Raw genomic sequence first — 27,154 nt, forward strand, 5'->3', positions numbered from 1 at the left:
ATGCTACAATTGAGTTATCTCCTGGACTTTGGCACAAGCTAAACTAATGGCTACAAACTCCAATTGAGATCTGTATATAATGTACATTAAATACACCTTTAAAAATCCAGTTTCACTTACTAGTATCCAGATGAACCAAGAAATATTCTTTTTACTAATTATAACCTTCAGGTGAACTAATCTATTTTTCACAATTAATATGATATAGTAGGAAAAACATACAGCATATCTGTCTTCTGCCTACGGTAAAAAATGGATCTCTCAGTAAATACCATTTTTACAGCTATTTGACATGCTAGCTGAACTTGCCACCCTTTTTTCATGAATACCATTTTATTCCTTATGAAAAAGCAAGTTACAGTGATTCATATTAGTGCTTTGGCAAGCATTTTCTTAAGACTGAATCAATGAGTTTGTAACTCCAAAGGAATCAACTTACTGCATATTGTGCTAATGATAGTCATATTCAGTAGGCCTATTATCTCTATAATGAAATAGATGATGATGAAAATATAAGGAAATAAAGAAAAAGATGGCTAACTTTTATAGAGGAAAGGTTTATTCTGGATTGTAGTTTTGGTGGTTCAAGTTCATGGTCACTGGCCCCATGTTTTGGGGCTGCAGGAAGTCATCCATCATGATGGGAGTAGATACCATGGTAGGAGTGGCTGCCAATCAGTCATTGTTCCCAAATAAGGGGTGGGGGGCAGGTACTACAGCCCCACAGTGATCCTCACTATTCTATTTCCATGAAATGAGGTCTTCCTCAATCTCTCTCTCTCTCTCTCTCTCTCTCTCTCTCTCTCTCTCTCTCTCTCTCTCTCTTTCCCTAAAGATGACATTAAGGTCACTCTGGGAATCTGGGAATCAGGCCTTAAAAAAAAAGAACTTATTTTATGTTTTATATGCATGAAGTTTTAACCTGCATGGAGGTATGTGCAGTGTGTCCATGTCATTCCCACAGAGGCCAGAAGAAGGCCTTGAATGTCCTAGACATAGAGTTGTGGACAGTTGTGGGCCATTATGTGGGTGTTAGAAATCAAACCTTAGTTCTCTGCAAAAGCAGTAAGTACCCCTACCTTGTGAGTCAAGCTTTCAGCCCTGGAGAATGTATCTTTTGTACATGTACCTTTGGCAAACATTTATCCAAACCATAGTAATAACGATTAAATCTTAAGCTAGAAAATTTAGGTAAAAATCGTTTATCCAATTAGAATGACTTTATAGTACTTATCTGTACTTGGCTGGTTTTGTGTGTCAACTTGACACAGGCTGGAGTCATCACAGAGAAGGGAGCTTCAGTTGGGGAAATGCCTCCATGAGATCCAGCTGTGGGGCATTTTCTCAATTGCCCCTTGTGGGTGGTGCCATCCCTGGGCTGGAAGTCTTGGGTTCTATAAGAGAGCAGGCTGAGCCAGCCAGGGCAAGCAAGCCAGTAAGGAACATCCCTCCATGGCCTCTGCGTCAGCTCCTGGTTCCTGACCTGCTTAAGTTCCAGTCCTGACTTCCTTTGGTGATAAACAGCAATGTGGAAGTGTAAGCTGAATAAAACTTTCCTCCACAACTTGCTTCTTTTTTTTAATATGTCCAGATAAATTTATTTTAAAAACAAGAATACTGGAGTAAAAGATAATGCTTGTTTTGGTGGTTTACCCATGTTACAGCACTCCGTGCTCTGTCCCTGGGAACATATAGACATTCACACAAACACTTTTGTATATAAACATTGGATTTTTATAAAACAGTTTCTGTACTTTCTGTTTTTCTCTTAAAACCTATGTATTTTAATCATATCTATTTGATTTTACCCACTATGCATAACCATGATATGAGCCAATCATCTTCCTTCCAGGAGAAGAGAAATAAAAACGGAATCATGCAGAGACTTGTATTCAAATATCTTTATCCACTGTAGCTCAAACCTAGAAGACTCCAGATACCTACATGTGGTGGACGTCCATGTGGTGGATGCATGCCGTGGAATATTACTTAAGGATTAAAAAATAAAAGTGGCGGAAGGAACATAGCTCTTACCAGCACAGAGATGAATGTCAAGGACACTGTACTGAGTGAATGGAGTCAGACACAGCTTGCTTCTTGGCCATGATGTTCTGTGCAGGAATAGAAACCCTGATTAAGACATTATCATATGGCCAGAAGTGTCAGCCTCAGAGAAATCTGCATAACCTGCATACCAACATTTTTCAAATGTCAGTACATGCCAGATTTTCCCCAAGAATAGCAGAACAATTTATAATGAAAACTAAGCAGTAGATTTTCATTACCAGAGGACAGGGAAGTGAATGGCTAGACTTTAACATGGCAGCTATCTTTGAAGGAACAGCTAACAGCATTAACTTGATGTAATATAAAATAATGTTAACAATCTTAAGTAATACTAAATATCTGTGTGATGTTGAATTTTTTTTTTTATGTTTGTTAAGCATACACCTACTGTTAGAGATGGCATCAACCCTACCCCATTATGCTATTCATTAATGGAGTTTTCAGTAATGTAAAATAATCATACTTTTCTCACTAAAGATTTCTTTTTCCTTTTGGAAATGTAGACATTTTTCTTTATAAGTTATCCATTTACTATTGTTTGGGTTTATAATATCTGCTTCAGGCTCACTGAAATCTTTAAAGGCCTAGTTGGTACAATAGGTCCTGCAAGGCTTCCATTTGATAGCTACAACCTGCTCTTTGCTTTCTGGTCCATGACAGTGTAAAAGGTCTCTACTATGGGCTTCTGCTACTATGAACTCTACCACATCTTCTCTACTTCCTTCCTTGATTTGTTTTTATGCTTATAGATTAAAAAATAACTACTTATTCTCCTAGCACAGTTATACTTAAATAGTTCCCTTTCAAGATAGAATAAATACTTAAGTCATCCTCACCCCCAGTGCATACACTGATTAATTTTGACTCTCAACTTGGTACAGTGTAGATTCACCTGGACAGAGTGAGGAATTATCTAGATCAGGCTCTCCTGCAGGTATGTCTCTGGGGGATTGTTTCAATTGTTAAAAGACTGAGCCTACAGTAGATATCACCATTTTCTAGGCTAGTCTCTGAATTTTTTAAAAATGAAGGAAGGTACTGTGAGAAAGGATCAAGCTGTAGAGTTGTGCTCATTTCTCTCTGTCCGATTGATTGTGGATGTGGTATAGCTAGCTGCTTGAGTTCATGCCTTACTTTTTCCTGAACGATGGGCTGTAACCTTGTATTGTGGACCAAAAAGAAAAGTATAATTTCTCTTATAAAGTTGCTTCTGGCCAGGGTATTTTGCCATAGCAACAGAAATGAATTAGAAATATATACATATTTATATGAATACATATGTATGCATACATACATCTCAGCGGGACAAAAATCACTTCGGGCTTCTTGATAAATTCTTCCAAACATAAGGAGTCCTGAGATAAAGAAAAAAAACTCTGAGAAATATTGAGCTAGATTTGTAGATATAAAAGTCAGCAAGTTGTAGTGTCATCTGATATAAATGCAAGACTGGTAAGGTATTAATTAGCTTTGGCCACTTTTCTGTTTCTGTGATGAGACACCATTGTCAAAGCAATTTATAGCAACCAGAGGGTGTGGTGCTTGACCCCAAGTGGTGCATTTCCACCAATAAGATCGCACCTCCTAATCTTCCATAAACAGTTCTAGCAACTAGGGATTAAGTGTTTAAATATACGAACCCATAGGGGCCGTCCTTATTCAAGCCACCACAGTGGCTCAGTGGGTAAAGGGGCTTGTTTCCAAGTCTGGAGATCTGAGTTTGATCTCCAGATCCCATGAATAGGTAGAAGGAGAGAACCCACTTTCCAGAGATCCTCTTTGCTTTCCATATCCATGAACTTGCAGGTCTCCCACCCCACATGAAGCACATGCATCCACGCAAAAGTAAACACAACATATTTTAAAGGAGATGATACACTTCAAGAACTACAGCTTTTAAATGTTGGCTTAGGGAAGACATAAACGTTTCCTGGAGACAGAATGTAGTAAAATCATTGGCACCAGGTTCAACGGCTTGAGGAAATAGAGTAGTCTGAGTTTTGAGAAGTTGTTGCAGGAAATATTAAAAAAGGCCTGGCAGTCTTCCTGTGCTACTGCCGGCAACTCTCTGCCCTGGCAGCCTGGCTGGCCATTCACTGGCTGGCAATGGCTGATCTGTTTTATATCTCTCGGAGACTCTGACTCAGAGCTCCAAAATCTGTCCACCCAGCTCACTAAGTTCCCTCAGCGGGTCTCTACCACACCAGTCTCATGTGTCAAATCCCCCACTGCCTTTGTGGTCCACATCTGGCAAATCCATGCTTTGCTACTCTCTCTCTCTCTCTCTCTCTCTCTCTCTCTCTCTCTCTATCTATCTATCTATCTATCTCCCAAGGCATAGAACATTTAATTTCTTTCCTTAATATGACACAGACACATTATTGGTAACTGGGTTTATCAACAATGCAGTCAAACCAGTATGCCTATGTATTAAGTCTATATCCATTCTCATGTGATAATCTTTTAATTTCTTGTCTTATAGATGCCATGCTAGGCATTTTCAGGGTTTTAACATTATTCCCATAAGCTAATGGAAATACCTTTTCAGTACACAGAAAGATGGATCTCAAATCACTACTAAGATAGATCATACAATCGATGTCTATCAAACCAAATGACTTGCTAGCCTAACAGGTCATGGTAAACACAGAGATGGGTAGAGAGAGTGCACAGGGAACAGCTGTCTCTAGAAGGGAAATGTAAATAAAGAAAATATACAAGGGAGGGAGCATTCAGCTTTAAAAAAAACAAAAAATACAAAAAAACAAACAAACAAACAAACAAAAAAAACGAGTGCCAGGCCCTGGTGGCGCAGGCCTTTAATCCCAGCACTTGGGAAGCAGAGGACTTCACCTGCCTCTTCAGGTAAATAACCAACAAATACTTTAGTGTGCATTTTCTGGTGATAGGTTTCTGCATGCCTTCTATCTTTGTGTTTCAGGCCCTCTGAACTTAACCACATCCTCATATTCCTATGAACTTAGCAGATTCTCACCTTCCTATATCTGGCTCTTTCCTCACAAAAGTACCCTCTCATATGCTGCCTTCTGGGCCAATGGTTTCTTGTTTATCTTGTTTAAGATATACCCCCCACCTCCCCAAAAATCAGAAAATAATTTTTAAGTTAAATTGCATATACATATATTTAAATTTTCAGATGAATAAACATTATCTCTAGATAGAGTATATTTGTTAAATTCAGAAAGTTTCCTACTTTGATCAGGATTATCGGGGGACATAAGCTCATTTTCCAGTCACATCTGAAGTTTACTCTTTGGTCTTTTCTGTGATACTTGACAATAAATTATATTTGTTTGCTTCCATTTTTTTCTGTTCTACAGATTCTAATGGTTGTAACATAGAAACATGTATGGCTCTCTCAGCTCCAGCTTCAGTGTCTATATCACATTCTAAAAATGTTGGCTCAGTGGATTAGATTTTAATGTATTCAAGAGGAAATGGATAATATGCCAGGGGAAGCCAAACATATAAAATCATTTTATTTTCCTGAGATAGCAAAAAAGAAAATGGCAGCAGGAGTTATGTTTTTGTTAAAGTGATTTTTTTTTTGTTCTATTAAGTAAAGAGCTCTATGTTCTAGATTATTAACTTAATGAAAATTATCAACCAAAATCATTGAATTAACCACTAAAGTTGTTGGTTTATTTGTTCTTTTAAAATGCATATTACATACTTAGTAAGAAACACTTTAGGTGTTTCTTGTCTCTATACTGTTTCTTTGTTTTTATTTTAAAAACTACTAGAAAATTTTTATTTAAAAATCTTTACAGTATATGAAGCAATTGTGTGTTTCTCACACACACAGACAGCTGGGTGCTTGGCACTGATTTTAACTATTAAGGTTGTGCTTAATTAAGTATATTTTTACTAGAATCTTTATTGACTTTCAGAAAACAAATGAATGCAGACTAAATTAGAATCAAGTCAACACATTGTGATGACCAAATTGACAAAGAGGGAAATAAAAGAAGAGTTGAGAAAACATTTTTTCATTCCTTGCTTGTCTGAGGAGAGTAGATTAATGACCAGTATGCTAATTTTTAGTGATGCAGATTAATAACCCAGTCACTGTTTATTTATACAGATGACTAATTTCTGAAGAATTATATTACAAATCATAATGCATAGCATTTAAATGTCATTAAATCAATATTCCAGAGAACATCTATTATACATTTTACTTCCTAAAAAACTCGAGGAAATATGCAAATGGAAGAACAAATTCATCATAAACATTTCCAAGGTGAAAAAATAGGTAGTTGATACATTTTTATGTAAGTTTGCATGACAACAGTGTATGTTTAGTGGTCTTCAGCGGGCTAAAGGGGTTGTTAAACGTGGTGCTGTTAAAATCATTTGAAAGTAGTTTCTAATGGTTGAGTTAGAGTTAAATTTTATTTTAATATATGCATGAGGAACTCTTGAGGAACCATTCTTCCATTATATCCATCTGTCTCTCTCTCCAGGGTGGAATGCATAGGGATGCATTACAGCAGGCACAAAGGAGCTTGGAAGTAACTGAGCAGTACTGAAAACTTTGTTGCAGTTCCACAACCTGTGACTGGAGAACTCTGACGTTCAACTGTGTGAAGTCACTATGAAAACTCCTCCTCAAACTAAACATAAATGCTCAGCACACACTGCTTACCCAGAGTGGGTTATCTGTGGCTGGGTGTCATAGCTGGTTGTCCACAGCTGGTTATCTGTGGCTGGGTGTCATAGCTGGTTGTCCATAGCTGGTTATCTGTGGCTGGGTGTCATAGCTGGTTGTCCACGGCTAGTTATCTGTGGCTGGTTGTCATAGCTGGTTGTCCATGGCTGTTTATCTGTGGCTGGGTGTCATAGCTGGTTGTCCACGGCTGGTTATCTGTGTGGCTGGTTGTCATAGCTGGTTCTCCACGGCTGGTTATCTGTGGCTGGTTGTCATAGCTGGTTGTCCACGGCTGGTTATCTGTGTGGCTGGTTGTCATAGCTGGTTGTCCACGGCTGGTTATCTGTGGCTGGTTGTCATAGCTGGTTGTCCACGGCTGGTTATCTGTGGCTGGTTGTCATAGCTGGTTGTCCATGGCTGGTTATCTGTGGCTGGGTGTCATAGCTGGTTGTCCACGGCTGGTTATCTGTGGCTGGGTGTCATAGCTGGTTGTGCATGGCTGGTTATCTGTGGCTGGTTGTCTATGATTCATCTCTTTTCATCTGTTCCCTAACTCTAGATGGGGACATCTAAACTCGTCTTGGAAATAATACTTCATATTTTGTGTTTTAACATGTTCATAGATTTAAAACACTAAAGTATATTAAGGCCCAAAAGTTGTCTGCTCATATTATGCTGGAGGAGTTCTTAAAATATTGTTTCCTTAAATGTTACCTATGGTGTCAATTTATCTTTAAAATAATAAAAGGCCATGAAGATTAAATTTCTCTTGCTGCCAAAAGCCACTCGCATGACCTTACAGTTTGTTAAATTTAATTTTATATCAGTATGACTCGACTTTACTTTTAGTATTTTATTTGAATTTAAATTATTGGTTTACATACCAGCAATCATTTGCATGTATAATAAATGCCTTTGATGTGATGGGGACTGGGAAACCTGATGTAAATTTTCTGCACTTGTCTTGTACCATGCAGTTATTCCAGAATGCTAATACCAATAATAAACATAGATGAACATGAACTTCAGACATTCAAATACATTCTTCTGTGAGATTATACACAATTGGCTTTATGTCTAGATAAGTGAATTTTCCTATAAAGCTGGGAGGAATTATAATTTTAATCAAATTGTAATTAGATTACAGTCTTTTCTTTCACACTGAAGGAAGGAAGAAGGGATTTTGGCTTTGTAGATGTGATCTGGCATCAGAACAAGGAGACACTTATTGAAATGCAAATGTAAAGCGAGGAAGGGTTTGGGCCATTTGTTCACGTAGTTCCTTAAGCAGATGTGGGCAGATATTTGTTTTCGTGGATCATTCCAATGTACAGCGCCAGAATGGAAAGGTAATGATTACGTGGAATTGATGGGGATTTTTTTTTTTACATGCAACAAAACTTTGTAATGTAATATATATCTTATTCTTGAGAATCAAGTCACTAGATGAATTCCTACCCTGCCTTCTCTTCACATTGATACTACATGTGGATTCTTTTACACAGCAGCAAATACTTTGTGACATATTATTGCTTTTAAAGTTAAAATTCATGCTGATACCACAGTGCTAATTCTAAAAGAGGGCAGTGCTAAATCCTATTAACAAAAGTTGAAAATTTGTAGATTCAAAATTAATATGTAGAAGTAATTTTTATAGCTTCAGCTTGAGTTTATCCAATTTTTAAAAAAATGCCAAAATCTTCTAATGGACTGACTTTTAAAGTTCTTTATTTTGAGACAAGATCTCCTATACAGTTCAGGGATGTGCTTGCCATTTAGACAAGGCCAACTTCAGACTCACGCTCCTACTACCCTGAGGCCTTGGTTACTGGGATTCTAAGTATCAGCATGGCCAGCTTCTCATGTGTGTGTGTATACATATATATATACATACACATATGTATGTATATATATACATATGTATGTGTACTATATGATAAAATATAGAAAGAATAAGGTCACAAAATTGCTGATCCCTAGCATTAACAATGCTTTAAATGTTAGAGGTAATACAAATTGAAAAGAAATAAATTTCAATATTGTGACACATTGGTAACATTGTGAAAAACTAACACAAAAACTCAATTTCAAAATTCCATTTTGTTTGTAATAAAATCAAAGAAAAAGAAGATTAAAGTAAAATACAGTCTGGACTGTGTCCATTGTTCATAAACCTAATTTTTAACTGTACACTCAAATAGTAATTTAAGTTGTCAATAATCCAGAGTGAATTCAGTAAAGGGAAAATCTTTAGGTATGCTGCACTCAGCCTAACACTCTAATAAATATTTTCTCTTTAGTGTTGTATTCGCAAAGTGAGTTAATTATAAGTTATATACTGATAGATACTCACCCATAAACTTTATATATTCCCAAATTTCTATTCTATGAATGCATGATGTTAAAATTTATAAAGAAACATTTTAAATTTTACTTTTGTCTATTAAAAAAACACATACTTGATCATCATTTAGAGTTGTCAATAAACAAATAAACAAACAAATAAATAAATAGACAGGGCATTTTCATTGTCAGGATCGGCAACGTCCAAACATCATTCAACTGGGAGTAATATGGCTACCTGAACATATCCATAGCATACCTTAAGAAAACAGTATGAAGACTGCATGTGATATTGGGGTATTTTTAAGCCAGTCTCATTTATCATTAAAAAATCAATTGATTTTCAGTCACTGCTATTTAAATACTAGAGGTAAATATAATTGCTTGTGACCTGACTCATAATTAATTTCCACATACAAGCACCTAAGAAAAGCGGTCCTGTGCTGTAGAGGAAAGGGTAAGTTCAGATACTGTGTGCTAGTTCAGGTCCTAGCTCTGTGTGGCTTTTACAGCCACTCCTCTGGGTCCTGGAAAGCAGGGTCCTGCATGAGATGTACCGATAGGGTTGGGTTGTCCTTCTGGGACACTTGCTGACCTTCTTTATGAGCAGAGAGAGAATGTTGCCTTACCTGCCCTTGTAGAATTTCTACATCTGACATGTGGTTACCACCTGAGCTGATGTTAAATACAGATTGCTGGACTAAGTCCTATCTCTTAAGTATGCTGGCGGCCTGCGTTTGCCTTTATCCAGACCAGTGTCAGGCCATTTGGGAGATTCTGGTATGAATGGTGGCTCCAACACACTTCATTCTCTCCCATATTCGCCAAATTGCTAGGGTATACTTGAGGCCTGTAGTGGGTACTAGAACAGCCTGTGAATACATGAGTCCTGCCTCATTAGCAGTCTAGAGTTTGTAGTCCTCTGTTTGATGAAACTCAGAAATGCAGTAGCCTTTCAAAGCACTTACCTTTGATTGCAGGGTGGACGCACCCTGAGATTTTGCACAGGGGTCTGGAGTGCAATTCAATCAGTCTCAGGAAACTCAGAATGCACTTTGCCACGTTGATCTCTTTCTGAGAAGACACTCTTGCACAGTCCTGGGTATGGCTCTGCCTGCGTAGTAGTCACTCTTTATATATTTACTTTCCGTTATTTCATTTTTACTTTTTTTCCATTTTTTAAATAAGATACTCAAGCGGTGATTTGATTAGTGAAGTATGACGGTGGCCTTTTACAACCTAATTAGAAATAACTATGAAGTTTTTGCTATGGGAGATAATTTTATTGAGTATATTTTATAATTAATTATATATCAATATAGTCAAGTGCCATTCATTGGTCTAATTATAAAATGTAATTACCAGGATAGTCATGGTGGTTTACTGCTCTTTAATAGCTGGGGTTTGGAATTTCCCTTGATCTCAGTGATTATACCATTCCAATCCCTTCCTTTTAGATTATTCTTTCTTTCCTTGTAGATATATTAGATTTGCTTGGGTGATTCTGGAGCATCAGCCACTTAGGTAATAAATAAAATATCCCACAGCCAGCCTTTGAAGAAAATATTAGAACAAAAAAGCAAATTGGAAAACACGTCACTAATTCTTGTCTTCAGGCAGCACCATTAATATTTCTCATTTCTTAACAAGCCATGCCAATTTAAAAGGAGAGTAGTAGTGGCATATCTTGGATTTGTTTCTGCCTGGAGATGTTAAGAGGTCTGTGGGTTATCCGATTGTTCTTTTGGGATCTATCCTGCCTTAGGAGTAGTTATTATATAACCTATACACTTTCATTTTGAAAAATAAAAGTTGGAAAAACTGCGATAATACCGTAGCCAGGAAATCAATTATTAAATGCTTTTGTGTTTATATGTATTGACCTCAGGATATAAAACAAAGTGAACTTCTCATTAGTGGATTATGAATAGCTGTGTGATGAAAATTAGCCAAAAACTACCCATCTGTACAACCCGCCTTTGTTTTCTGTACTTTTCAGCCAGTTTAGATACTAGGAAATGTATTCTAGAAAGTATATGTAGTGTGTGTGTAGTGGTATTATCATGTGACCATTCCCCTTGGAAATTTTAGTTCAGTAGACTGTATATTAGGACTTATCTCTAGCTAGTTATGATGCATTAGTGCACAGTGCTGCCTATAGCAGAACGACAGCTTGGTGTGATTACTCATCCTTCTCCTTTACCTTCACTGTGTTACAGAGACCCTGGAAACCCTCATCAGACAAGCAGAGAATTACACCAGTATCCTTTTCTGCAACACCTACCGGAACATGGCCTTGGAGGCTGCTGCTTCCATTCAGGAGTTTTTCACGGACGTGGGACTCTATTTATTTGGTGCGGATGTTCATCCCGAGGAATTTGTAAACAGATTTTTTGACAGTCTTTTTCCTCTGGTCTACAACCATCTCATAAACCCTGGTGTGACTGACAGTTCCCTGCAATACTCAGAATGCATCCGAATGGCCCGCCAAGATGTTAGTCCATTTGGCAACATTCCCAAAAGAGTCATGGGGCAGATGGGGAGGTCGCTGCTGCCCGGCCGCACGTTTCTGCAGGCACTTAACCTGGGCATTGAAGTCATCAACACCACGGACCATATACACTTCTCCAAAGAGTGCAGTAGGGCCCTCCTGAAGATGCAGTACTGTCCGCACTGCCAGAGTCTGATGCTCAGCAAGCCCTGTATGGGCTATTGCCTCAATGTCATCAGGGGCTGCCTGGCCCACATGACAGAGCTTAATCCACATTGGCATGCTTATATCCGGTCCTTGGAAGAGCTGTCAGATGCGATGCATGGAACCTACGACGTTGAGCATGTGCTCCTGAACTTCCACTTGCTTGTTAATGATGCTGTGCTGCAGGCTCACCTCAACGGGCAGAAGTTATTGGATCAGGTAAGATGCAACTCTGGGCCTCCCGTCTAATATCTTAGAATGTGAAATTTAGGTAGGATATATTCAGAATTCTTTGATATTGTGTTGTTATACTGTTCACATTTCTATCAACATAGTGAGTTCGTTCTCTAAGAAGCAGTCACAAAATGCATGGATATACCTGCCTGATTCAAAGTATTACATTACATCTATTTTACACCAACATTTTGATCGGCCAAAATAATACTTTAGCCATTCAGTAGATGCCTTCTTGAATGGTTCAGTGAAGCTTGGACGGCTTTTATTTTAATCAAGAACATCTATGTGAGTCTGAGCACAAAGTTAACTATCAATATGAGATGAGGTAAGAATTTTAAGTCTCTGGACTTGAGTATCCTCACTGATAAGAAGAAAACCCTGCAGGTATCTTCTGAAGCATTTCTTTTGAGAAGGCATTATTTATGCAAGCTGTCTGTCCAGCACTTGTACATAGAAAGACAGGCTGATGTTGTTAGAGGTTCGTAGCTTCCTAGCTTTAGAATCGGAAAACACTGATTATGTATCCATGAAGTTAAGGTTTGATGCCTTGGTGGGCACAAGCATTTCTTAAGAGTCTGACAAAGTGATGGAGTGGGCAGTTTGTAAAACCTGACCCGTGCTCTCTCCTACGGTTTTATTTCTAGCAAACTAAGAATCTTTTGAGACAAAACCATCAAGCAAGTGATACCAGAGTTTTCTACCTTTAGCTTGAAGCGCTGTTTTAAAGTATTCTCAGGCTCCTTCAGTCACACTTCTCATATCTCGTAGAGTGAAGTAGGATATGCTGTGGATGATTCTCCTAAATCATCTCTCTGGAAATAAAGCAGATCCTCTCCAGCACTGAGACCATCCACCTTTCTGAACTGACATCGATTTACTGACCTGAAAAATATTCTCATCACATGGTCTCTATATCAACTGTTCATTCTTGATAAAAAGTGGACCAGAAAAATTTGGGTTTTCCCACCACCTTTCACATCCCCCTCTCCCCCCAATGGCCTTTGTGAGCCTCTTTAGTGCCTTCAGACAATTAGCAATGGTGCCCTCTGGTGGCTGCATCATCAGCATGTCACATGAGCACTAGATTTCAACTGCAGATTGCAACATGCTGAGTACCCTCACTCAGTGAACAAGTTCCTTTTGCCATTTTAAAATTAGTACTCAAAGTAATAGGTTTCATTATGACGTTTTCATGTGTGTATGAATGTGTGTGTATGTATATATGTGTATACTTACTTATGTATGTGTATATGGCTGTTTATATATGTGTGTGTATGTATGTATGTATGTGTATGTATATGTGTACATGTATGTGTGAGTGTATGTGTGTATGTGTATATGTATGTGTGTATATGTATGTATGTATATATGTATGTGTGTATGTATGTACAGGTGTGTATGTATGTATGAGTATGCATGCGTGAGTGTATGTGTATATGCATATGTGTATGTATGTCTGTGTATATGTGTGTATGTATATATGTGTGTACGTATGTGTGTACATATGTATGTATCACTGTGCCTTTTAATATTCACTTTTCAATGCCCTACCTCTTTGCTTGTTCTCAATTTGATGCAATAAACTTCATTTTGTTTTTGGTTCTCTCTCCCTGATTTATGTAAATCAAATACAAGATAGACCTCTAAAAGGATATAACACACAAGAGTTTTATAGTTTTAAATTTTGGACAGAAAATAAAATATCCATCTTACAATGTCAAGTATGTCCAGAGGAAACATATGTACTAGAAATCTGGGGCCAAGTCTAAAATACAGTTTATATTTATAAAAAAGATTTCCCTATTATTTTTATGTGTATGAGTCTTTTGCCTGCATATACTTGAGTGCACCAGGAGTGTGCCTGGTGTCCACAGAGGTCAGAAGAGTCCTCTACAAGTAACAGATGTTGTGAGCTGCCATGTGGGTGCCGAGATTCAAGCCAAGTTCCTCTCCAGAACAAATGCTCTTAACTCCTGAGCTATCTCTTCAGCTCTCAGGCTTTAGTTTCAATTTGTGGTATGCTAGTTAAAGTCTTGGGCCAGAGATTTCTATAGTAGAATTGACATTTAAGGTCCAACTATAGGGAAAGTTCTGAAGAAGGATCCATGAGGTGCTGAGATGAGGTATATCCTTTTGTGTGTGAGTGAAATATTCTATAGATGTCTGTTAGGTCCATTGGATTCATAATGCCTGTTAATTTCATTATTTCTCTGCTTGGTTTTTGTCTGGATGATCAGTCAGTTGATGAGAGTAGGGTGTTGAAGTCTCTTACTATTAATGTGGTATGTGTGGTTTGATATATGACTTAAGATTGAGCAATGATTCTTTTATCAGTGTGTTTTGGGCAATAATATTCAAAATTGAGATATCATCTTGGTTGATTTTTTTCCTTTGATGAGTATGAAGTGTCTATGTTGATTAATTTTGGTTGTATGTTTCTTTATTTATTGAGTATTTTTTGTATCAGTGTTCATAAGAGAAATCTATTGTATTAGATATTAGAGTAGCTTTTCAGGCTTAGTTTTTGGGTTAGTTTGCTTAGAAAAGTATTGCTCTGACATAATATCTATGTTTACTCCAGGATTCCTCCAGTTTGTATTGTCTTTATTGCTTCTATATCCAATTTAGGGTCTAGGGTCTATTTATTTCCTTCACCTATTTAGTTGTATTTTCCTGAATGTCTTTAAGGGATTTATTTGTTTCCTTTTTAAAAGACCTATAACTGTTTGACTGTTTTTTCCTGTATTTCTTTAAGGGATATGTTCATTTCTTCTTTAAAGGCCTCTATCATCTTTATAAGATTGGATTTAAGGTCATCTTCTTGTGTTTTGGTTGTGTCAGGTTATCTAGGCTTCCTGAAGTAGGGTACCTGTGTTATATTACCCTGGATTTTGTTGATTTTGTTCTTTCAAGGGTCATTAGTCACCAGGATGGTTTTAGTCCCTGGATAGTCTTGTTATACTAGGTCTCGTTATACTAGGAGGAGATGAACTAGGGTGATCCTGTGTGGCAGGCTTCTGATGGGTATCCATGAGCTGTATGGTTCCGGAACTGTGGGTCTGTATGATTCAGGAACCTCAGGTCCAGTGAAGGTGGTTGGAGAGGTGTCAGGAGAACGGAGGTCCCTGTTTGATAGCAGGCTGCCCAGAGGACTCAGCGAGCTATAAAGATGGGAGGGGAAAGGGAAATTTACCTGTATGGTTCAGGAGTCTCAGGTCTGATACAGATAGGAGGAGAGGCAGCAGGAGAATGGAAGTCCCTCTGGAATAGCAGCCAAGGTTTGTACCTAATGAACCACTTTTGTATAAACTCTTCATCCCACATAATCCTCAGGGAATCTTACAGAAAAAATGTATATATAAGGTGAAGAGTTTCAAAGGGCTCTACAATTATGAAGTCACAGCTGCAGTTACCTGCACTGGCCTTTTAAAATTTGTTTTTCCAGCAATTACAACCATCTCTCTTTCTTTCATTTCCTTCCTTCCTTTCAAAAAATCCTTTTTAGTAGATAAATTTGCTTTTTGATAATTTCCCACATGCCCACAAATAATACTGACCATTTGTAGCCCCACCCTCACTCATCTTCCCCTCCCATCTGCCTATTCTTCCTTCTTCCTTCTTTTCCCCACATTCATGCCTCTCCATTTGTTTTGTGAATCATTGAGTTTGCCTAGTGCCATTACTGTGACTGTGAGAGTAGTGCTGCCTGTGAGAACTCATGGATGGCGATCCCCAGAATCTATCGGTAGCCCCTACTTCTGTCAGAAGAAGTGTACTTCCGTGCACTTCTCTCTTTTCCACGACTGACTGTTGACAAAACCAGTATTGTGATGGTCGAGGGCAGGTGACCATGGTTTAATTCATAGTTGCAACCATTCTATTGGGGTTTGGTGATGGCATTTCACAGTTCCTCCCCTTATCACCTGACTCTTCCACGCTTCCTAACTTTGCTTGCACAATGTTTCCTGAATCTCAGATGCGGTGTTGATAGCTTAAATGTGTTACAGGGCTGACGGCTAGATTGTCCCTTATCCTTAGCACCTTGCACTCATCTTTCACCGAGAGTATGAGCTTCTGTGATTAAGGTGGGTCATAGTTCCATGTTCCCCCTCCCCATGGTTGTAAACATGGGTGCTTAAAAGACCATTTGATGCTTTCATATTTAAAGAGCAGTAAGTTTTTCTCTTGGGTTTCCCCAGGCATGGGTTGTGGGTTGCTGTTAATAACACAGACAGTGCCAGTCATGGGCATCTGCCCATGGAGTGGACCTCGAAATCAGTTGGTTAAGCCCTATGCAACAGTTGTTCCACTATTGCACAAGTAGGTACAACTTTCTTGGTAGCTTGTTTTTCTGTTTGCTTTTTTGTTTTGTTTTGTTTTGTTTCTTTGTTTATTAAATCTCAGGTAGGTAAGACCACTGCTAACATTTTTATTTTTGTAGCCCACATAGCAAATTCTGGGATATGAAAGCAACCCAGCAGGGAGGATGTTTCCTTCTCAGTACCAACTTTCTCTGTAACTTACAATGAGGCATGGTCAGCAGTACAGTATGGTCCTATTGCAGTCATGACTGAAAATCAAGAGGACTTTATCAACAGGAGATTATTGTTTCGGGAGCCTAAAAATTAGTCTGGTTTCATATAACAAATGACCTCATTATTATCTGAAGGAACATAATTATTAATAACAAACTGGATTATCTTTTCAAATAAAACAGTTGAGATCCTTATTTTCATTTATTTAAAAGGAAGAGGAAGAAGAAACTGACTTTAAGTTCCTTGTAAATTGACTCATTATTATTTATTTGTGCCAACTTCAAAGTGATTTATAAACTGTTTATCAAGCTTTGATAACTACTTCACACATCAATGATCTCAACAAATTCAAAATAAATTACTGGGGAGCCAGCAAATAATGTCTCTCTCACGTTCCCAAAGCAATCTGTGTACTTGAGAACTTCTCTATGTATCCTTCAGTAAATATATAGTTTCCCTTAAAGAAATCCATAGAGGTGACTGTTGTATTATGTTCTATTAGAGGAATTTCAACTGGAAATAAAAATAAGCTCTCAGTCTATTGACAAAATTCTAAGTATCACACACACACACACGCACACACACACACACACACACACACACTCACTCACTTACTCACACACACCTGCCAGTAACAGAAGCATCTTTTAAAAGACTAATTTTTAAATTCTAGAGATTTTCTCTAGATTCAATTAAAATTTAACTGAAAAAAGTAGAAGTGGAGCCAGAAGACTGGAATTAAAAACACAGGCTTTTGTGTGAGGCTGACCATAATTCTGCCTGCACCACCAACTATTCATTTCTTGTTGCTGCTTTATAACTTAATTTTTCCACTGTTATGAACCATAATATAAATATCTGATAGAGAAGCTATCTGATATGTCACCGCTGCGAAAGGATTGTTCAACCCCAAAGAGGTCATGACCCACAGGATTGAGAACCACTGCTCTAGCAGAACTTGGAGCATTTCATTGTTAATTTAGTTTGCTCTTGGGTTAAATGTAACAGAGTAGCGATGATCTTAGTGCCTAACCCTACTGAGCTTTTGTCCTGCTCTGTACTGCTTTGACTTCTTCAGTGTTTTACATTAATAGTGAACTACCCTTTCTTAGGAGGAATACAGGAGTCTAATGAACTTTAATCACAACATTACTTAATATAAGCAACTAATTATAAATATCTTCTCAAGTGAGAAGGAAAGAGAATTTCAGGAAATGTGCAGTTCTCTGATGTTTCTATTATTAGATATCCATGTGTACTTATAGGTACACAGACTTCATCCTTTTGACAAATCAGTATGTCTCCTCTCGAAGGTCTACACAGATCTGACCCTGCTTAGGTAGCTCCTGCGAGCAGAGGAGATAGCTTCATTCAGGGTGATATGGCCATGGACACTAAACCATTTTGTCAACCATTATTTGAAGTTATGTTTACTATTATGTGATGGCAGGACATTACTTGCTTTTCTAGCAATGCTTTCTTGTCAAAGGCTGAAGAATATACAGGTCTGATATTTTAACATGAGTCAGATTCTATGGGAAAACTCAAGTGGTCATTGATTCTATCTAATTTCAGAAGTAAAAGTTATTTCTTAGACGACAAAGAAATCAGAAACATCACCCCCAGTTAAGAACTGTGCGGGTCCCATTTATATATCATCTGCCTTTCATCCATCTTTTACTCATGAAGTATGACCAATGGCTTCTCTGGTTGCATATACATTACTTTAGAATTAGTGCATGATCCACATGAGAATTACAGGTCATTTAATAATAGCCATTAAAATGGGTTGTGTGAAGTCATATAGATTAGTTATCTGGTAAGAGAATAATTGCCTCATTCCTCCTATATACACTAAAATTTACCTAGTTTTGCAAAATCACAGTAACATTTCATGTTAACAAATACTTCAAACATACTATTGCATAAAATTTGAAAGTAAAATTTTAAGTGGCAACTTGATTAATAGAAATGTCTGCTCCCTTTCCTCTATTGTGTGTTACTCATTTTTTTCTATATTCTCATTGTCCATGGGCTCTGTCGAGGGCCAAATAAAGTAATAGGAGACTATAAGATAGTCAATACCAAAATTATTTAAATAAAACAGAATATGTCATCATTTCAGATGGTTCAAATTATGTATCTTAAATGTAATTTGATACATGTCATAATGTTTTTTCAGGAACAGCTGATGTATTAGAATATGGGAGGATTCTAAGTCATAAAGAGGAAAAGGCAGAGGTATGTGTGTTTTGAGTGCAGCATATTTGTTAACAGATTGTAGGTTATTTTTCAAATAAAACAACTGAGATACTCATATTAATTTTTGAACCTCAAAATCCAAGTATCCTCTCCTTAGATGACTGAATACATGAACTCACATATATGTAGAATGTCTCACCAATATGACAAAAATTACATGTAGTGTAAGGACATCACAGTTCCTTCTTATAAAGTTACAAGCTATGTGGAGAGGCCTAAGGGTAAAATATAAGTATCTTTATTTTTAGGATCATGCATGATGATGCCAAGATTTGGTTTATAGAGTTCTATTGAAGAGAGATTTACACATGAGTTTCACATTGAAGTTTATTTTGGATATGTGTTGTTTTGAATATGACTCAGATCAGAATGTGTATAGTTCAGATAGAGAGGAGCTCTAGGTAGGAATCTGAGATCCTTTATGTATTGCTACCATATATAAGAAGTTCACAAAGGGGCAGTTAGATTGCTCAGTTGGACATGGCAGTTGTCTCTAAGCTAGACTACCTGAGTTCCTTACACGGAACACATATGGTAAAAGAGGAGAAATGATTATTTGACTGCTGACTTCCCTACATATGCCATGTCATGTAAACTACCCTCCAAAATAAATAATGTAAAACATATAGGCTGAAGAGACATTGTTCACCAAAAAGCATTCACTCATGTACATGTCGTCCTTTGCTGCTGATGTTGAAGGTCTTGCTCAGCAGTTCAGCTAACTGATGGCAGTGAACATTCAAGCTAACTGATGGCAGTGAGCATTCATTCAAAATATTTGGGGGATGCCACCTTTAGCTTTGCTTACATTCTGTTCAGCTTCTGTGGCTGGTTGTTACTTGGTTTGCGCTTAAATTGGAGCATGAATATTCTGAAAGATGATACTGTACGTGGGCAAAAGATAAAGGTGGCTTGAAAATGAAATTATTGACAGTTGCAGAGCAGAAATCTAGGCTTCTTTGGTAAGAATCAGCTTAGAAGAGAAACATTAAAATGGGTTGAACAGAATTGGAGAGCTCTATGTACAATAAAGAGGAATGGGAGAACTCCACATCACAGGAAGATTACATAGGTCATCTTCCAGTTCTATACAGATTATTTAGAAAGGTTTCTCCCACTAATATCTGGACAGTTAGCGATCATAGGGAGTTTGTTTCTAGAAGTGCCTGATTTATCATGTGGCCATAGTTAGTAGTTTCTAATTTCAGTGCTGGGGTTATTATATTCTTTTGTAATAAAGAACAAGAATTTTAGACAAGCCTAAATGTAACATCTTCCACTGATTTTCTGTTCAGTAAGTGTTACATCTTGGGGGTACCCATAGAAAGTTGTCAGCCTCTGACAATAGGTTTTCTTTATGCTTGATTCTTTACCCTTTGATGATTGCTCATCTGAGCATGGATGAAAAACCTGATGCCAGTGGGTAGATTCAATTTGATCTTTTCGTTGATATTATTTCTTTTTGAGATAAAGTCTTATATAGCCCAGGATATCCCTGATCTTACCATGTAGCCAAGGATGACCTTGAACTTCTGATCTTTCTATGTAGTACTTTGATGACAGGTAAGGAACTCTACACTGAACTCTCAATTTGACCAGTTTTGAGGTTGAAATGATAGACAGCAGTGAAGGACAGTCAACACTTAAGGTTCCTAGTAGTAAAATCTAAAACTCCTTAAGAAGACAATGGAAAATGATCTTGAATAATTTTTAAGTAAATATTCCAGAGGAATTTGAACTTGTATGATTAATTTTTGGATTCATCTTTCTAAGGACTATTGTGACATAGATTTCTTTAAAATCAGTAAGGACAGTCACTATCTTTTACTTTTGTCTGATTTCCTAAGAGAGGAGAAGTGGCTAAGACTCCTATGAGTGCTCTCAGATCTGTAAAGCTCTCAAGCTAAAGATCCTCCAGAAAAGTAGTCTACATGTTTTGTGCAGTGACCAAGGCTAGAAAGTTCTGTTTATGTTTTAAATGACATCTGTGGAACATTGGATTGTAAAACTTGTGGAATAGAAGAAGTCAGAGGTACTCCTATTCTTGCAATATTCGAGGGCCACTCTTCACTTTCTTCTCAGTCACCTTCTTCCCTGTCTGTGTGCTTCAATTTCACTCTAAATATAACAGGGGAAATAATCACTTATATTACTTCCCAATCAGTTTTAATATTATTTATGTATTCATTTTACCACATTCTAGAGGTTTCTCTGATATATCCACATATTATGATCCTTTACTTTAGCTCAAAGATTTGTTTATTTTATGACTTTTACATTTCCTGATAAAATACCTGACAGAATACTGAGTGGAGGAAGGTTGTATTTTCGCTCACTGTTTCAGAAGATACATCATCATTTGGTCTCATTTGTTGGGACATAAAGGTCATGTTGTTGAGAATGTGTGGCACAGGCCAGCTGTTTGTCTGTAGAAGACAGAAAGGCAGAAAAGATAGGATTCAGACAGGAATACTATGAGAGCATGAATCTGTTCATAGTGACCTACATCCTAGCAGTTCTCAGCTTCCAAGATAAAAGAAAGAGTTCAAATGGGGAGATACAAAAATAGACATACCAGCCAGGATCAAGTTACTCAAATAATGAGCACACGTAGGACATTTTATATTCCAACTATACTAAGTGTGTGTTTGTTGTTCACAATAACATACTTAACACCTTTGGATAAAATCTATGCCATCCCCTCCACTCCCCACTCATTCCCTAGCCTCAGCCTCCATTTTTCCTTCCAAAAATCATGTGCTAGATTTCTTATACATTTTTAAAATAACCAGTGACTTCATTTAGTGAATACATATATATATGCCTGTATATGTGTGTGTTGGAAAATATATGTGTACATATATAAATGTGGTGGACTACCAGGTGGAACATAAGTAGCTTCTAGGACCTGAATCGCTGAAGAAAATTGAGTCTTCTGCTCCCAGAATTGAGCTACCCATTGTGTTGAATTAACAAATGAGTTACCTCAGGGAAGGGTGGGACTTCAAGATTTCTTCCTCCATCGATGATGAGATTTTGGTGAGATCTTGCTTTTATTTCATGCATGCTGCCACAGACACTGAATCTATGTGTTAAATTTCACTGACATGTCCAGAAAACAGTTTTTTTTAAACAATATCTATTCTTTCTGGTTCTTACAATGTAATTCCTGTCCCTATCCATTCTGTGACAATTCCTAAGCCTTGTGTGAAGGAGTGTCATGTAGATGTCCCTTTGAGAGTTGAGTACTCTAGTTGTATGACTCTGTAGCAGTCACCATCTCCTCCAAAGTGAAGCTTCTCTGATGAGGGCTAGGATTGTCCAAATCTATATTCATCAAGATAAGAACATGGAAGCAGTTTATTACCATGTCCAATTAGAAGAGAAATAGGGCCTCTGAGCTAGGAATCCACACTTAATTGCTCCCTCCATCCCTCCCTCCCTCCCTCTCTCCCTCCCTCCCTCCCTCCCTTCTTTCTTTGCATCTTTCTTTCTTTTCTCTCTTTCTCTCTCTCTCTTCCTTCCTTCCTTCCTTCCTTCCTTCCTTCCTTCCTTCCTTCCTTCCTTCCTTCTTTTCTTCCTTCTCTCTCTCTCTCTCTTCCTCCCTCCCTCTTTCTTTCTTTCTTTCTTTCTTTCTTTCTTTCTTTCTTTCTTTCTTTCTTTGTTTTGTACCCTGTTAACAGTATCAGGCTAATGTACAGGGTGTTTTTTTTTTAAGATTTATTTATGTATGTATGTATATGAGTACACACTGTAGCTGTACAGATAGTTGAGAGCCTTCATCTTGTTGTCGGGAATCGACTTTAGGATTTTTGTTCACTCTGGTAGGCTCCGCTCCCTGCAGCCCAAAGATTTATTTATTATTATAAATAAGTTCATTGTAGCTGTCTTCAGATATACCAGAAGAGAGCATCAGAACTCATTACAGGTGGTTGTGAGCCACTATTTGGTTGCTGGGATTTGAACTCAGGACCTCCAGAAGAGCAGTCAATGCTCTTACCTGCTGAGCCATCTCACTAGCCCCAGGGTGGGTTTTAAAACTAACCAGAACATGGTTGATTATTTCCCTAACATTCTGCCACTATTGCAGCAGCATGCCTATCTTGCCAGGCTTATCATTACTGTAGCTTACCATGTTCGCACACAGGGAAGATCTTTGTTCACTTTCTCCAACCAGTGGCACACATAGAGCACCTTCCAGTGAGAAAAAAAAATATTAGTGGAATGTTCTGGTTAGTACCAGCATGACTGGTCCATAATTTATGACAAAAGTGTGAAGTACAGTCAACAATAGGGTCTCATCAGCTCTTGAATGATAACTGGGAAAGTTAGCAATAGCCTTTAACCTATGGTAAGTCTATTGAAACTTACTGATTAATTATTTGAAAAAATGGTAAACCAAATCCTGAGTTGGACATTTTATTGGCTTGCCTGCGGAGTTTAGAGTAAACCTTTCCTATCTCATTGTGGTATAACTCCATTTAGACAAATTTGTTTTTGTTTTTATTTTTGTCTTTTCCAGACAGGGTTTCTCTATATAGTCCTGGCTGTCCTTGAACTCACTCTGTAGACCAGGCTGGCCTTGAACTCAGAAATCTGTCTGCCTCTGCCTCCCAAGTGCTGGGATTAAAGGCATGCACTACCACTGCCCAGATTAGACCATTTTCATATATGTATACATTTATATTTTGGGAGCTTCTGCAGTTGTAAGTTTCTATTTTGTAATTTTTAAAGTTGATTTTTGAAATTAGCTTACGAACTAGTGGGTTTTCATAAGGTACATCTTTTTACATCTTTAGTTATTGATAACCCACAATCCAACCATTTCTCTCTTCCATTCCCCTAAACTGTGTGTGAGTGCATACCAGAGGGGGCCTTTATAGCCCTACTCTGACTTTTATGTAACACCTTTGGCACTGAATTAGCAAAACATTATGGATTCTTATTCCAGAGTTCATCAGTTTTCCAACAAAATTATGCACTACAAAATCCAATGTGCTATTTTTAAGGCTAATTCAATAAATAAATTATTTCTTGTTGGTTTAAGCTTGACAGTTCACCGTGGTAGGATCTTAGAGTTGGTAGTTTGCTATGAGTAGTGTAAGCCACATGAAGGGTCCTCTGGAAACCAACTGGGCTATCACTGTCTTAGTGACTTATGAAGTAGTTTAAATTCAGGTACAGCATCCATCTTCTCTTCAGTCTCTCCCCTACAAAGTGAATGAATTTATATCCATCTATCCCCCACCTGTTCTGAAACTTCAAAAGTTGTTATAAGATATCAAAAACAACACATTCAAGGTGTATGATGGTTCAAAGCACAAATAATTTTATTTAATTTTTTTTTCTGTCTGTGAAGTGTTTTAGTCTACAACCCCTCTTAGTCCCTGAAGGTTCTTTAATATCATAGAAAAGAGGAAATCTCCTGGGCTCTGGCTCATTGCTCTGGGTTGGGGCCCCAGTACCTGTCTGCATCATCAACTGATGTTCAAATCCGGCATTCTTCACTCACGGGCACACTGTGTGATCATATATGTGCACTGTTGAAAGCGTCTCTCAACTGAGACTCTGACAAAGTGCTGCCAGAGAATAAGCAAAGGACAGAAATTAAAGACAAGCACCAAAAATACTGAAGATGTACAATGTGTAAATGGTAAGTGTAGAATCCACAAATACTGCTTTTAATTTGCCAACTAGTAATAAAATGTACTTAAAAAAATTAAAATAAAACATAGAAATAAATACAACAACTGAAACAAAATTAGTGGAAGAGACAATTTTAAAAATACAGTTCTAAAAGTATAGTAGAAATTTTAGAATCACGTTTTCAAATTCATCCTTTTTACATATCACATTTTATAAATTAATGTGTATGTGAATTCACTGATCAATACCCTTAGAAAATAAGTATAACTCACAATTGAGAAAACAGAGTTAAATATACATTCTGTAAGGAAAGTCTACAAGGATCCGGTGAGCTACACAAAAGATGTTTAGCATCCTTACTAATTGGGGACCATGCAATAAGAAAACATTTATCAGTGTAGCATGGCTATATTGGAAATATAGATGAATATTATGAGTGTGACTGTGGACAAATTGGAACACTGAAACATTGCTGGCAGCAGGGTATTTGAAATAAGAAGTGCAGGAAACTTGGAAAAGGGTTGGGTGTCTCCTCAAAACTGTTCAATACAGAGATAACATATGATTCAGGAACTCTATGTTGTATGTGCGTGTATATAATGTGTCCTGCTTGTGCATTCATTTAATGAGGATGTTATATGTGTCCCATAAAATACAGACTTGAGACCATTACCTCATTTATTAAAGTTGAGAAGAGGAAATTGCCTTAATGACCATCAGGAGGTGAATGCACCAAGGCATTGTCTTTCATGCACATGGTAGATATTTCATAAGGAAAGATGTAGGAGATACACCACTGTGTTGCAGAACACTGCAACTCTGAAAAAGGTAAACAGATAATTTAGAATTTCAAATAATTTATTTGAACCAGAAACTGTAGTCTGTAAGCAGCTGAGTCTCCAGTGAAGGATTTCGAAGGGAAAACAGAGACAAGATGCTTATTATGGAAATTAGACAATAAAATATTTTAATGATTAAATAAAACAATGTTATATGTTAGTTGTGTATTTCTGATTGGCTAAACTGAAGTTTTGTGAGACAGGAATTTACTGAGTTCACCTTCTTTGTTTACATAAGAACCCAGAAGGCTGGTGTTTTCTCAGGCTAATATTCTCCCAACTACTTATTTTAATGTGCACTATTTGAAGTAGCACACATTAAAGTAAGTCAGTCTCAAAGACCCTGCTTTCCAGGACACTGTCAATATGAAACCGTGTAAGTCCACTAAGAGAGCTTGATGATTCCTCAGGGTTGGGAGGTGATATAGGCAAATGTAAAATCACTACTTACATAAAACAAGATTTGTTAATTTGGATACTGTCTATATGCCCTTTAGTTAGTTTGGCTAAGGGTTTATATATCTTGTTAATTTTCTCAAAGAACTAGCTCCTAGTTCTTTGAAAACTAGAACTAGTTTTGTTGATTTATTGCATAGATTCTTTGTTTCTACTGATTTCAGCCCTGAGTTTGACTATTTCCTGCTGTCTATTCTAGGGTGTGTTAGCTTCTTTTTGTTCTAGAGCTTTCAGGTGTGCTATTAAGTTTCTCATGTAGGAGATCTCCAATGTCTTTATCAAAGGACTTGGTGCTATGAATTTTCCTCTTAGCACTGCTTTTATTATGTCCCATAAGTTTGGGTATGCTGTGCCTTCATTTTTATTAAATTTTCTAGAAAGCCTTTAAATTCTTTCCTTATTTCTTCCCTGAGGAAGTTATCATTGAACAGAGAATTGTTCAGTTTTCATGACTATGTGAGCTTTGTTGTTTATGTTGTTATTGAAGACCACCCTTAGTCCATGGTGATCTGATAGAATGCATGGGATTGTTTCAATCTTTTTGTATCTGTTGAGGCTTGTTTGATGTGTGATTATATGGTCAATTTTGGAGAAGGTACCATGAGGTGCTGAGAAGTCCCAGATACCAGGAATGTGAGAGAGTTCCAGGTCCCAGTGGGGATGACCTTAGCAGAAATGCCCCAGAGTGGGGAGATGGAACCAAATAGACCAGTTTAAGTAGATAAACATGGTCCCATTTAAGACATTGGGCTACCTGCCCTTCTTCAAAATTCTTGGCCCACAATTGTACCTGTTTAAAGAAATGGAGCAGAGACTGAAGGTAAGGCCATCCAGAGATTGGCCCAAATTGTCCTCCATCCCACCTATAGGCACCAAACCCAACACTATTTCTGATACCATGTTTTGCTTACAGTAGGAGCCTAGCATGGCTTTGTCTGAGGGGCTCTACCCCCTAGCATGGCTTTCTCTGAGGGGCTAACTGAGACAGAAGTACATATTTACAGCCAATCATTGGACTGAGATTGGGGACTCTATGAAAGAGTTAGGGGAAGGATGAAGGAGCTGAAAGGGATTACAACCCCATAGGAAGAACAACAATGTCAACCAAACTTGACTCCTTATAGCTCCCAGAGACTAAGCTGCCAACCAAAGAGCATATATGGGCTGGTCCACAGCTCTTGGCACATGTGTAGCAGAGGACTGCCTTGTCTGGTCTCAGTGGGAAAGGATGTGATTAGTCCTGTAGAGACTTGATGCCCCAGAGGAAGGGGAATGCTAGCAGAAGTGAGGTGACAGTGGGTACGTTGGTGGGTGCGGGAGCAACCTCTCAGAAGCAAAGAAGAGGGTGCATGGGGTCAAGAACTGGTGGAGGGGGGACTAGAAAGGGGTCAATATTTGGAAT

The 27,154-nt window shown here is 37.8% G+C and overlaps 1 protein-coding gene across 4 annotated transcripts in view; it reads left to right on the top strand.

The window, feature by feature from the left end:
• Gpc5 (glypican 5) overlaps positions 1 to 27,154 on the top strand; it is a 1,368,055-nt gene that overhangs the window by 257,937 nt on the left and 1,082,964 nt on the right. For all 4 annotated transcript variants that reach the window (XM_031362935.1, XM_031362937.1, XM_031362938.1 and 1 more), the window contains exon 3: positions 11,302 to 11,996. In XM_031362935.1, coding sequence (XP_031218795.1) covers positions 11,302 to 11,996 — 695 coding nt within the window. The remainder of the gene's footprint in view (positions 1 to 11,301; positions 11,997 to 27,154) is intronic.

Source organism: Mastomys coucha, unplaced genomic scaffold (assembly GCF_008632895.1).
Source record: "Mastomys coucha isolate ucsf_1 unplaced genomic scaffold, UCSF_Mcou_1 pScaffold9, whole genome shotgun sequence".
NCBI classification, from domain to species: Eukaryota; Metazoa; Chordata; class Mammalia; order Rodentia; family Muridae; genus Mastomys; species Mastomys coucha.